This window comes from Emys orbicularis, chromosome 1 (assembly GCF_028017835.1).
Source record: "Emys orbicularis isolate rEmyOrb1 chromosome 1, rEmyOrb1.hap1, whole genome shotgun sequence".
NCBI lineage: Eukaryota > Metazoa > Chordata > Testudines > Emydidae > Emys > Emys orbicularis.
Genome location: NC_088683.1, coordinates 41,393,062 through 41,405,937, shown reverse-complemented (window position 1 = coordinate 41,405,937; position 12,876 = coordinate 41,393,062). Strand labels below are relative to the sequence as shown.

At 45.2% G+C, this 12,876-nt stretch overlaps 1 protein-coding gene across 1 annotated transcript in view; it reads right to left on the bottom strand.

Moving 5' to 3' along the window:
- The window catches only part of MOV10L1 (Mov10 like RNA helicase 1), an 84,349-nt gene that overhangs the window by 48,465 nt on the left and 23,008 nt on the right, over nt 1–12,876 (bottom strand). Inside the window, exons 7-10 of the mRNA XM_065400713.1 lie at nt 10,397–10,593; nt 9,137–9,306; nt 3,168–3,362; nt 1,751–1,865 (exon numbers count right to left, since the gene is read on the bottom strand). Of these exons, the coding sequence (XP_065256785.1) occupies nt 1,751–1,865; nt 3,168–3,362; nt 9,137–9,306; nt 10,397–10,593 (677 nt within the window). The remainder of the gene's footprint in view (nt 1–1,750; nt 1,866–3,167; nt 3,363–9,136; nt 9,307–10,396; nt 10,594–12,876) is intronic.

The window sequence follows — 12,876 nt, the reverse complement described above, 5'->3', positions numbered from 1 at the left end:
ATCGGGATTTTAGAGTCCTAGGTGAGTCCCTCTCTGAGCTGAAGCAGTTACGCTTAGACCGTAAAAAGGTAGCTAGGTGATTCTGAAAGAGACACAAGGAAATGCTGACCAGAAGCCAGGACTTTGAGCTCTGTAGACAAAGAGCTGCCATGTTTATGGCTGTTTGGTTTTATATTTTTTATTTGGAGATTATAAAAATTATCAATCTGCATGAAGGGAATGTGACCAGAGAATTCGCTGGTTTACGTTATGTTGTTTGAACAGCAGTCCTTTAAAATAATCCAGAAACCAGAGAGAAGATTCTCCCACCCCCCTGCAAAAAAAACACAACCCCTCAAATCTTCTGTGAACTCTCTCTCCAATCATTCAGACTCAGGTCCTGACACAGGGAATTTTGGGGAAGAGCTGGGACACTGATGAGTTGTGAAACACTGCATTATCCAGAAAGCGGTATAGTAATAAACTCTCTAGAGTTGCTCCAGCCTACTTCACAAACCCTGTCCTTCTCCTCCTACCTATTCCTGTTAATCCTGTGCCTACTTCCTCTCTGTTCCTTCCCACAATCATACACTGTTAGTTCAAGAAACATATTCTCTTGCAGCTCTGGCATCGGAGGTGGCCTTTTCCATACGGCACTCTAATATACTCCCCATCCATTTTCAAACTCTCACTTGCCTAGGCCTTCTAATTTCTTCTCTGGTTCAGGGCCTGCAATATGCTGACTCCCACTAAAGTCAAGAAAGCATCTACCAGGATCAGACTCTTATTTTGTAATTAGGTTTTGTAGAACTACATGATACCCATGAGGGCAGGGGACTGGACTCGACTCTATGACCTCTCGAGGTCCCTTCCAGTCCTAGAATCTATGAATCTATCAATCTAGTCACAGGTATTTTTAGTAAAAGTCATGGACAGGTCACGGACAGTAAACAAAAATTCACGACCTGTGGCCTGTCCATGACTTTTATTATATAACCTTAACTAAAACTTGGGCAGGGGGCCACGGGTGCTCTGGGGAGGCGGTGCAGGGGCAACACAGGTGCTGGGGGGGGTGGGGTGGCTCGAGACCCCACTAGTGCTGGGGGGGTTTGCCAGGCAGGGGCACATGACCCAGGACCCCTGCTGGTGATGGGGGGGAAGGTTCCGGGGGGGGCAGGGAGGGGGCGCATGGCCCGGGACCCATGCTGGTGCTGGGGAGGGAGAAGGAAGGCGGACAGTGGCCCAGGACCCCTGCTGGTACTGTAGGGGGAGGATTGGCGGGGCTGGCAGGCTCCCTACCTGGCTCTGCGTGTCCCTGCAGCTCCTAGGGGGAGGGGCAATGAGCGGCTCTCCGCGTGCTGCTCCCACCACAAGTGCCGGCTCTGTGGCTCCATTGACCGAGAACCCCAACAATGGGAGTTGTGGGGCCGGGAGCTGCGGAGCCCCCTGGCCCTTCCGGCTATTAGCTGCAGGGACATGCCAGTGGGAGCCGGGGAGCCCCCCACCCCGAGGTAAGTGCTGCCCCGCACCCCAACCCCCTACCCATAGCCCCCTCCCACACACCCAAACTGCTGCTGCAAGTAGCCCCTGAGCCAGCATCGGCCATTGCAGAAGTCACGGAAAGTCACGGAATCTGACATAGACATGCAGCCTTAACCATTATATATAAACACAGCAGCTACACAGGAGTATTTGTGTGTGTGTTCAGGTTGGCATTTATAAAGATGCAAAGAGAGAGATTTTACACTTGCATATATATGTGCACACATACCTCTGCAAGGAGAGGTTGAAAAGTCAGTATGTCCAATTTCTGCTCCACACATTTTCTTAATCTATCCGGTATGGGATAGTATGGTAGGAAACTTGGAAGATGTCTTCTACAACTTCTAAAATAAGAATTCAAAGTTACTTCAAGTCAGTATATTTAGGTTGCACAAAGTAGTTCTTACAAACTGAATTTAGCTGGTTAGTGTGGATTTCTTTACTAAAGAGTAAGAACAAAACTCAAGATTCTGTAGTTACTAAAATAAGCATCAGTTTTAAAAAAATAAAAGAGCTTCACATGAAGGACCGCAAGTTAGCAAACACCAGCCCCAAGGCTACAAAGACAGCAATACCAAAACACAAGTACAGTTAATGAAACTTTTGTCAGCTTAGGTTCAAACAAAAACCAGGAACAGAAGTTTGCTACATTGCGGTGGGGTGTGGGGAAGAGAATGTTGTTATAGAAGCATATTTTACTTTCAAACGTTCTGACCAACTTTTTCCTCACTAACAAAGGTGTTGTGGTGAACAATTTAATGTTAGGTTTCAAAGTAGCAGCCGTGTTAGTCTGTATCCGCAAAAAGAACAGGAGTACTTGTGGCACCTTAGAGACTAACACATTTATTTCAGCATAAGCTTTCGTGGGCTACAGCTCACTTCTTCAGATGCATAGAGTGAAACACACAGACTGTATGTATAAATATCTTCTGTCTGTGTGTTTCACTCTATGCATCTGAAGAAGTGAGCTGTAGCCCACGAAAGCTTATGCTGAAATAAATGTGTTAGTCTCTAACGTGCCACAAGTACTCCTGTTCTTAATTTAATGTTAGTTACAGTTTTAGAGTATCTGTTAAGTATATTTTGTCTGTTGTTAAAATTTACTTATCTAAGGACCACTTCCTGTTTTTCATTCAAGATTTTTCTAGGGTTTGTATTGTCAAGACCCAGCTACATCAAATGACTTGATCAATATCTCACATATCAGTAATTCAGTCAAGGGACTTCCTTGGTTTCTGTCTTGCTGTCTAAAACACAATTAGATTGCACCAATCCTACTAGTGGGTGCGCTCTGGCAACACCTTTAATTCTAATTAGCCTCTAACTCATTCATAAGTGTATAACATGCAGCAGCAGGACAGTTTGTGAATCATAAGAAAAACATCTATAAAGAAAGTTAAAATAGTTTGCTAAACAAGGAAAAAACTATTTCAGCCAATGGAACTTTGAAGAAAACCCCCAATTTTTATTTATCTTTTTCCAGTTTACTGAATGAATAGTAGCTACAACAGGAGATAAGCTAGTTCAGTACGATAAACTGCCCTGGAACTAAAGTTACACATTTACTTCAATCAGTATTATATAAAGGTATGCCTTTCCATATCCTTCATATTAGACACAGCTGAATGTGGATTATTTGATAGTACCTTTTGTGTTCTGTTACAGACACTGTGGTCTTCATGTGCTGTAACTCTGGAATAACTTTATGCTTTCTTACTGAGAATGGTTCAGTGGCTGCTATTAGAGATTCCTCTTCATTTATTACAGTTACTTCAATGTAACGTCCAATAATAAAATCAGAAAAACAAAGCAACAGAAGTTCTTTGCAGCGGCCAGGGTTTCTTTAAGTAAACAAGCAAAAATAAGTTAGGTTCTTCAAAACCACAGATTTTACTTATCAGTTCAGCGATCACAATGTTGAAAGAGACTGATTAGGTTTTGAGGGACCTCCCTAAAAATCAAGTAATGGCTGATTTAGAAGAATTCTTCATATTCACAAAATTTGAAAGAGTTTTAGTTGAGTCCAGCTACCATTTCTTAAAAGTAAAGTTTAAAAAAAATCTAAGCACTAAAAAAATCCAAATATTAACAAGCCTGAACTTGAAAAAAAGTTTAAAGGGCAACTGTACTTTAGAAGAGAAGTATCAGTCTGAAAATTTTGTACCTACTATAATCACAAGTACCACACCTGTGGTTACTAAAACTGAATGGAGTTAGCCAAAAGTATATCCTGTGTACAGTCACTCCACTGCTGAAAGGCCCTCATCCAGGATGCATCTCATTACACAGCACCAAAAACACTGCTCTATTGGAGGTCTGTGTTCCTCTGCATGGACCTCCAGCAGCTGACAGAGCTAGTGAGGAAGAGGGAGGTCCCAGCCTGACCCCTCAAAGACATGCATTTCCTGTCAGCAGAGAAAGTGGCAACAAGGGGGGTGCAAATTCCTGCAAAAGAGAGTTTGAGGAGCTTATGCTCCAGACTATCAGAGCTCTTATCCCACACAACCCATTCATTTAATCCCTTTCCAGGTTCTGTCCCAGCATTGGGCCCAGTACCAAGTTTTCTCCTCACCTCTCCAACACATACAACTAGTTCTGATCCTCTACCCCAACCCCCTCCGCCCCCCAGCTGTCTGACTCTTAACTAGCTCTCTCACTGAAACTTACAACAAACATTAAGTCCCAGATCAACAAAGGTGTGTAGGATCCTTACTTTCACTGAAATTAGGAGCCTAAATACCTTTGAGGATCTGGGCTTGCGTGCCTATAAAGGTGCTCAGCCTTATACAAAAGTACCACCAAGTGATCTCCAAGCCCTCCACTTATTCCACACCTGTTGCCTCCTTAAAAGTTCAGAATCCTCTTACTGTTCTTTCTCAAGAAGATATGTACAGAGTTATCCAATCCACATATAGTAGGGTCCCAGGCTCTGGTCACACTTTCCACGATAGTTCAGCAATGGAAGGGGAGCACACAGAAAACAATCTGTATTTCTTCTCCTTCAGAGGTGGATTTCACAAACAGATCCTACCCTAAAAGAAGGTTTTTCTCCAATTTCTATTAGGGCTACTCTATCTAAAACTGCTCTCATAAAAATTGGAAATTAAGTTGCTGCACCATTGTTTTAGTGACAGTGCAGCAATGGAGATAGCACAATTTTATCCTGTTTTTCCATGTTTAAAATTAGAATCACACAAGTGTGATGCACATTTATAACACGGCTTCACAAAAATAAAATATTTTGCATGGCATGTGCCTCTGTTATTAAACGGAAGAGTTTTCTTTAATCAGCTAACGTCATTCTTCTTGTGAAGCAGAACCTGTGTGCTCTATGCAGTTAAATTACAGAAATCCAATATGTAGGCAAACGAAAAAAGTTAAGTTTCCAGAACAGCTCAATTTTGAGTATCCTAGGACAGAGCATTTATAAAGCTCAGGACTTAAACAAGACTATCCATAAAAATACGCACTTTGGGTATTTTTTGCTCAAAGTAAGACCATGTCTTACTAGTGTTATTAAAAGAGGTACTCACTCATTCTACTTTGTCCATTTACTTCTTTACCCTCAAAAAAAAAAAAAAATCAGAGAAAAACTGTTACTAACCTTTCTGTAACTGTTTTCTTTGAGATGCATTGCTCATGTCCATTCCCATGTAGGTGTGTGCATGCCGCGTGCACAGACACAGGAAGATTTTTCCCTCAGTAGTATCTGTCGGGTCAGTCCCAGCGCCCCCTGGAGTCTCATCCTCATGGTGCCATAGAGGGGCCTGCCACCCCTTCAGTTCCTTCTTGCCAGCAACTCTGACAGAGGGGTAGGTGGGTGGGCTTGGGAATGACATGAGCAACACATCTCGAAGAACAACAGTTACGGAAAGATTAGGAATAGTTTTTTCTTCTTTGTGGGCTTGCTCATGTCCATTCCCATGTAGAGGATTCCCAAGCAGTTAGAGGAAGTGGGTTCAGAGTTCAACAACAAGCAGACTGTAGCACTGCTTTGCCAAATCCAGCATCATCTCTGGCCTGCTGCGTGATGGCATAATGGGTTGCAAAGGTGTGGACTGAAGACCACGTGGCTGCTCTACAGATATCCTGGATGCGAACCTGTGCCACGAATGCCAGTGAAGATGCTTGCGCCCTTGTGGAGCGTGCTGTCAGTGCCAGAGAAGGGACCTTTGCCAAGTCATAGCACATGCGAATACACAAGATAACACTGCTCTACAGCCAAAATGCTTCTGAAATAAATGTAGTCAAACTTTACTAATTCTGGGTCACTGAGAACGAAAATGATGCTTAAAATTGTTGATCGGCTCTAGTTTTCAAGATATGCTATTGGGTCAGTATATACGACCCTTGACTTGGGAATGGCGGAGGATAAGTGAGTTATAAAGGGAAGGGATCTCAATTTAAACCAGAAATGACTAAAATACATCTTTGACTGGCTCTATGAATAAATCTATGACTGGGTTTGGACAGTACTTGCTTTTTAGGCAAAATAATGAATGATGCAATCTGAAGCTGGTATTGCGTCATACATGATATGAATTGCATCATGTTATTCCTAGAAGTCATGGATGATGCAATCATAACGAAGCTTACATCACTCTGCTGAACAAATTGCCCTATATCAGCTCTAGAAATCATACAGTGTCGTGCTCTCTTATTTGTCAGTGTTTGATTTTGCAAAGGGACACATTTCTGTTTAGCCAAAGTGAGCAGAGATGCCTCGTACTTATGTGAACAGTGCAGATAACTTCTGCTATGTTTGTGGTGAAGTGACTTTTGCATCACAAAAGCGCAGTATAACCACTATGGTTAAGAAAGCCTATCACCTTTATTTTGGCTGCAAAATTGGAGATCAGGACAAGAGGTGGGCCCCACACATATGCTGCAACACTTGTGCAACAAATCTTCGCCAGTGGTTGAACAGGAAAAGGAAATCTATGCCTTTTGCAGTGCCAATGATTTGGAGAGAGCCAACAGATCATACCAGCAATTGTTACTTCTGCATGGTGCCTCCAGTTGGGAAAGGTGTGTCAAAGAAGAAAAAGTGGACTGTGCATTATCCAAACATTCCATCAGCTATACGCCCAGTACCCCATGGAGAAGGACTGCCAGTTCCTGATGCACCAGAATCATTCTCACTTGAGTCAGACGAGGAAGAGGAAGAGGATGAAACTTCTGGTCCTGAACCATCAATGTCACAGGACCCACATTTTCTCCCATCCTCCTCCTCTGAACCACACCTCATAACACAAGGTGAACTGAATGGCCTTGTCAGAGATTTGGAACTACCCAAGAGTAAGGTAGAGCTATTGGGCTCCAGACTACAGCAGTGGAATCTCCTGGCAGGTGATGTTAGGGTTTCCATGTTCCGTGACCATCAAAAGGATCTTGTCCCATTCTTCTTCATGGAAGGTGATCTTGTAGCCTGCAACAACAACATCGATGGTGTGATGGCAGCCCTCAACATCGTTCACGATCCAGATGAGTGGAGACTGTTCATTGATTCATAGAAGACGAGTCTTAAAGCTGTTTTACTGCATAATGGCAATGTTTTGCCATCAATTCCAGTTGGTCATGCAGTCCATATGAAGGAAACATATGACAACATGAAACAAACTTTTGAGGTGCATAAACTATGACCAACATCAATGGCAGCTTTGTGGCGATTTGAAGGTTGTTGCTCTCTTGCTTGGTCTGCAGACTGGATACACAAAGTACTGCTGTTTTCTCTGCGAATGGGATAGTCGTGCAAGAGATTCCCACTACATCAAGAAAGATTGGCCACTCCGACAGTCATTGGAGCCTGGGAGGAAAAGTGTTCAGCATCCACCACTTGTTGAATCAAGGAAGATTTTGTTACCACCCTTACACATCAAGCTGGGTCTGATGAAGAACTTTGTCAAGGTCATTGACAAAACACAAGCAGCTTTCAAGTACCTCCGTGGAAAATTTCCAAGGTTAAGTGAAGCTAAGATAAAGGAAGGTGTCTTTGTTGGTCCTCAGATTCGTGAACTTCTTCGAGATGATGCATTTGACCATGCACTGCGTGGCAAGGAAAAGACGGCATGGAAAGCCTTCCAGTTAGTGGCAATAAATTTTCTTGGAAACAACAAGGCAGACAACTACAGGTTGTTGGTGGAAAACCTCCTCAAGGCATACAAAAGCCTTGGTTGCAACATGTCACTAAAGATACATTTTTTGCACTCTCATCTAGATTTTTTTCCACCGAACTGCGGAGCAGTGAGCGACGAGCACGGCGAGCGATTTCACCAGGACATTGCAACAATGGAGAAACGCTATCAGGGCAAATGGAGCCCATCAATGCTTGCAGACTATTGCTGGACAGTGACAAGAGATGCTCCATTTAATGAATACAAGCGACAAGCCAAGAAGCGCCGAGTAGACACTGAATAGTTTAGTCCTATGTACAGAATAGTTTTTTGCCTTTTGTTTCATAATAAATTTTTATTTATATAACCCTTTTGCTGATTTTTAAAGTGATACATAAACAGGACAGGTGAAATATTATCATGTAAAGCAACCATAAACACATGAAAAGACCTAGGTTTACAATTTATGATTAAAACTCTACTATCTACACAATATACATAGACATAAAATGTAAAAACTTAAATATCTTAGAAACAGTAGCCAATCAGTTGTTTTAATTGTCAGATTTGAATTCAGCACATCAAAATACATAATAAATAGTACATTTTATCTCTGAAGCAGACGACTTCTCAAAAATTGTAGATTAGTGTAATCCATGAAGAAATTCTTTAGGCTGAGACTGGGAGGCCCTTCAGCCTATCAACCACTGCTACAAAGAGCTGAGTAGTCTTCCTAAACTATCTGATCCGATCTAGGTAAAAAGCCAGCGCCTACCTGGCTATTTGCAGGTGGCTTCAGGAAGAACACAGGGAGGAAAATGTCCTGGTTATTGTGGAACTGCAATACCATCTTTGGGAGGAAGGCCAGGTGGGTGCGGAGCTGAACCTTGTCCTTGATGAAAACTATGTAGGGCGGTTCTGAAGCGAGGGCCCTGATTTCTGAGACCTTCCTGCCCAATATGATGGCTACGAGGAAGGCCACCTTCCATGCTAAGTAGAGCAAAGATCATGTTGCCAAAGGCTCGAATGGTGCCCCCGTCAGTCTTGAGGAGGACCAAGTTAAGATCCCAAGGGGGGATCGTCTATTTTACCTGCGGGTAGAGTCTGTCCAGTCCTTTAAGAAAACAGCTACAGAGCACGATAGCGAAGGTGGACCTGCCACTCACCCTGGGTGGAAGGCCAAGATAGCTGCCAGATGCACCCTAATCAAAGACACAGACAGTCTCTTGTTTTAGATTTAACAATTAGTCCAGGATACACAGTTTTGTAGTTTGAGTGGGCAAGATCCCTTTCTGTCCAGCCCAGATAGAGAACCTTTTCCATTTCACCAGATAGGTGGCCCTGATGGATGGCTTTCTGCTCCTTAACAGGACCTTCAGAACTGGTCCCAAGCATACTAACGCCAAAGGGTTCAGCCATGGAGCTTCCAAGTTGTCAGGTGGATGGATCCAAGACCCAGATGAAGGAGATGTCCGTGATCCTGGGAGATCAAGTCTGGAAACAGTGCTAGGGTGATCGGTTCTTTGACCGAGAGCTGCAGGAGGGTGGTGAACCGATGCTGGTGCGGCCATGCCAGCGCTACCAGGATCAGGCTTGCTTTGTCCCCTTTGACCTTCAGCAGAAACCTGTCTATAAGCGGAATAGGTGGGAATGCATAGAGAAAATGGTCCTTCTAGGGAAGAAGGAACGCATCTGTGAGCGAGCCTGGACTGTGATTCTGGAAAGAGCTGCAGACACTTCCTGTTGTATCTTATCGCAAACAGGTCTATATGGGGAGTTCCCCACCTCTGGAAAATATTCCCTATGACATCCAGGCAAATGGACCCCTCGTGATTGGAGAAGGATCTGCGGAGACGATCCGCTAACTTGTTCTGAGCTCCCAGAAGGTAAGAAGCCTCGAGGTGTACTGAGTGGTTTATGCAGAACTCCCATAAGTGGAGAGCTTCCTGGCATAGGTGAGAAGAGCGCGCTCCACTCTATCTGTTTATATAGCATATTGCTGTCATGTTATCTATAAGCACCGACACACATCTGCCCTCTAGATGGGGCTGGAATGTTTGGCAAGCAAGACGCACTGCTCGGAGTTCTCTCACATAGATGTGTAGCAGGAGCTCCTCCTGGGACCAGAGACCTTGAGTTCTGTGGTCCCCCAGGTGAGCTCCCCATTCCAACTCTGAAGCATCAATAGCTGCAGTTTCCTGAATGGAATGCCTGCACAAACCACCCCTGGATCCAGCCCCCATAAGAGGGAGTCGATCACCGAAGGAGAAGTGTGAAAACTTTGTCCAGGAGGTTGCAGCCTGGCCAGTAAACTGTTGCTTGCCAGGCCTGCAGCGGTCTGAGTCGCAGCTTTGTGTGCTTTACCACATATGTGCACGATGCCATGTGTCCCAGGAGCTTCAGGCAGGTCCTCGCAGAGGTGGTGGGATGTTTTCTGAGACGGTCTATGATAGAAGTCAGCACCTGGAATCTGGCTTCTGGGAGGGAGGCCTTGACCTGGACTGAGTCGAGAACAACCCCTATAAACTCTATCCAAAAGGGACAAGGGTCGACTTTTGTGTATTCAGCAACAGGCCTACCATCTAGAAGGCTGACAGTATTAACTGGATGTGCTCTTTCACCTGAGCTCTGGACCGGTCTCTGACCGGCCAGCTGTCGAGGTAAGGATACACCTGTATTCTTTGTTTTCTCAGGAAGGCCGCAACTACTGCCATGCACTTTGTGAAGACCCAAGGGACCTCTGAAAGGCTGAATGGCAATACTGTGAGCTGGTAGTGCACCTGTCCCACCATGAATAGCAGTAATCGTCTGTAGTCCAGGACTATAGAGATGTGAAAATATGCCTCCTTCAAGTCGAGGGCAGCATACCAGTCTCCTGGATCCAGAGAGGGGATAATGGAGGCCAGGGAGCCTATGTGGAACTTCAGCTTCTTCATGAATTTGTTGAGGTTTTCCAGGTCTAGAATAGGTCTGAGACTGCCCTTAGCCTTGGGGATTAGGAAATATCAGGACTAAAATCCCCTGCCCCTTAACTCCAGAGGAACTTCCTCTACCGTTCCCAGTTGCAGAAGTGTTCACAGCTCTCAGAGTAGGAGTTGCTCGTGAGAAGGGTCCCTGAAGAGGGACAGGGAGGAAGGGTGGGAAGGAGGGGAATAACTCTATTCTAGAATATATCCCAGTCCTATCATGCGTAGCACCCAATGATCTGAAGTGATATGGGCCCATGCCTGATAGAAGTGGGATAGCCGGTCCACAGAAATAGGAGAGGTTGGATCCAGGTGAAGCTCTGTTACACTGTCCTCAGGCACATCCTCAAAACACCTATTTGGCACCCGATGATTGCCTGGTGGGCCCAGATCCCTGGGTCGAGGAAGGCTGGGGAGGAGGTCTGTTCTTGTAATTCCTGTCCCTCCTTCTACCATAGTCCTGTCTTAGTTGCGACTGCTAGAACGGAGATAATGATTGTGGCTTGAAATGTTTTATTGGTGGGGTCAGGGTGTGCAGATCCAAAGATTTCAGCATGACCTTGAAGTCTTTCAAGCTGTGCAGTTTAGCGTCTGTTTGCTCGAAAAACAGCGCTGTGCCTTTGAAAGGCAAGTGTTGAATAGTCTGCTGCACCTTGTGAGGGAGGCCCGAGGCCTGCAACCGGGAAGATCTCTGCATCACCACCGCCGATGCCATGGTCCTTGCAGCTGAGTTGGCTGACAGTACTTGCCTCAGTGTCGCAACTGCTCTTGTCTCTGGTGCTGGCTCACATCTAGGTGGCGACAGTGACACCAAGAGGGACATCAGACCCGTGCTGCCCAGAATGCCTCTAGTGTGGACAGGAGTGCCATTCCTGTGTTCCTATAGCACCAGACTTGATGGTTCCCTTTCTGTGGCAGGAGTCAATGGTACTGCAGCAACACTTGTTGAGCCCAAGTGACCCTGCATGGGTGTCACTCTGCTGGAGTCTTTATGGCCGGTGGGCTTCGAGGTAGGGGAGTGCCCCTATCAGTTTTCCGCTTCTTCTTGCGGAGGACCAGGGAGTGGGAGCGATGCCCGTGCACTCTCCTGTACCGACCTCCTCTATACCAGCAAACTGTGGAGTCATGCCATGCCAACGAGGAATCTTGCCTCAGTGCCGGGGAGGCCGGGATGCAGTGCCTGTCCCCCATGGAAGCCGGCGTGCACCTTGTGGTGCCGAGTCGGAGTAACCTGGCTCCAAGAAGGATGAAGAGCCACCTCCATTAAGAGGAATTTTAGCCTCTGCTCCCTTTCCTTGAGTCCGGGGCTTAAAACCTCTACAGATCCTGCACCAATCACACAGGTGAGATTCACCCAAACACCTGAGACAACTAGAGTGGGGGTCACCGAGAGGCATAGGTTTATGGCAAGCTCACACGGCTTACACCCCGGAAACCAAGGCATGCCCCGGTGCCTGGGTGGGAAAGAACCCGGTTAAGTGGGGTCCTTCATTACACTAACAACTATTACTAACTGTAACACTAACTACTAAACTTTTCTATAACTTTTTACAGGAAAAAGTACAAGAAGAACAAGAAAAGTCCACTGGGGAGTACTTGCAGAGCAAGAATGAGCAGTTCCAGCAACCATCCAAGGCAGAAAGAAGGAACCGAGGGGGCAACGAGTCAGCAGGCCCCTATATACAGCACCATGAGGAAGCAACTCGAGGGGTTGCTGGAGCCGACCTGACAGATACCACTGAGGGAAAAATCTTTTGGCGACTGTTCACGCGGTATGCACACACCTACATGGGAATGGATATGAGCAAGCACTCGAAGAAGAACTAGATGTTTAAAAGGCAGACTGACCTAAAAATTAAAGTATTATGTTGCTGCCTTGTAAGTTCAAAAAGGGTTGGACCAATTCTGCCTTCACATATACACATGCACTTCTCCAATTGACTGCAATGGGAAGTGCCTGCAAATCTGAGGGTAATATCTCATCTTTAAGCTTCCTTCAGCAGAGCAGCTTAAAAAGAACAAAACCACACATACACTGCGGTGCATATGATCACAATGGAAGTCTTTCCATCAGGCGGTATGAAAATTTCCCCATTAGCTTCTGTCTCAACTGTTGGCTGTTCTTCCACATTTTGTCCATTTTCTCCACTGCACAGATTTTCATCTTCTCTGCTACCAAGATCTTCATTCTCTCTTGCTAAATCTGGATCCTTAGGATTAATTCCGTCTGTAGTAAATAGACAGATCACAGTAAGCTTTAATTACTGTATGACAGA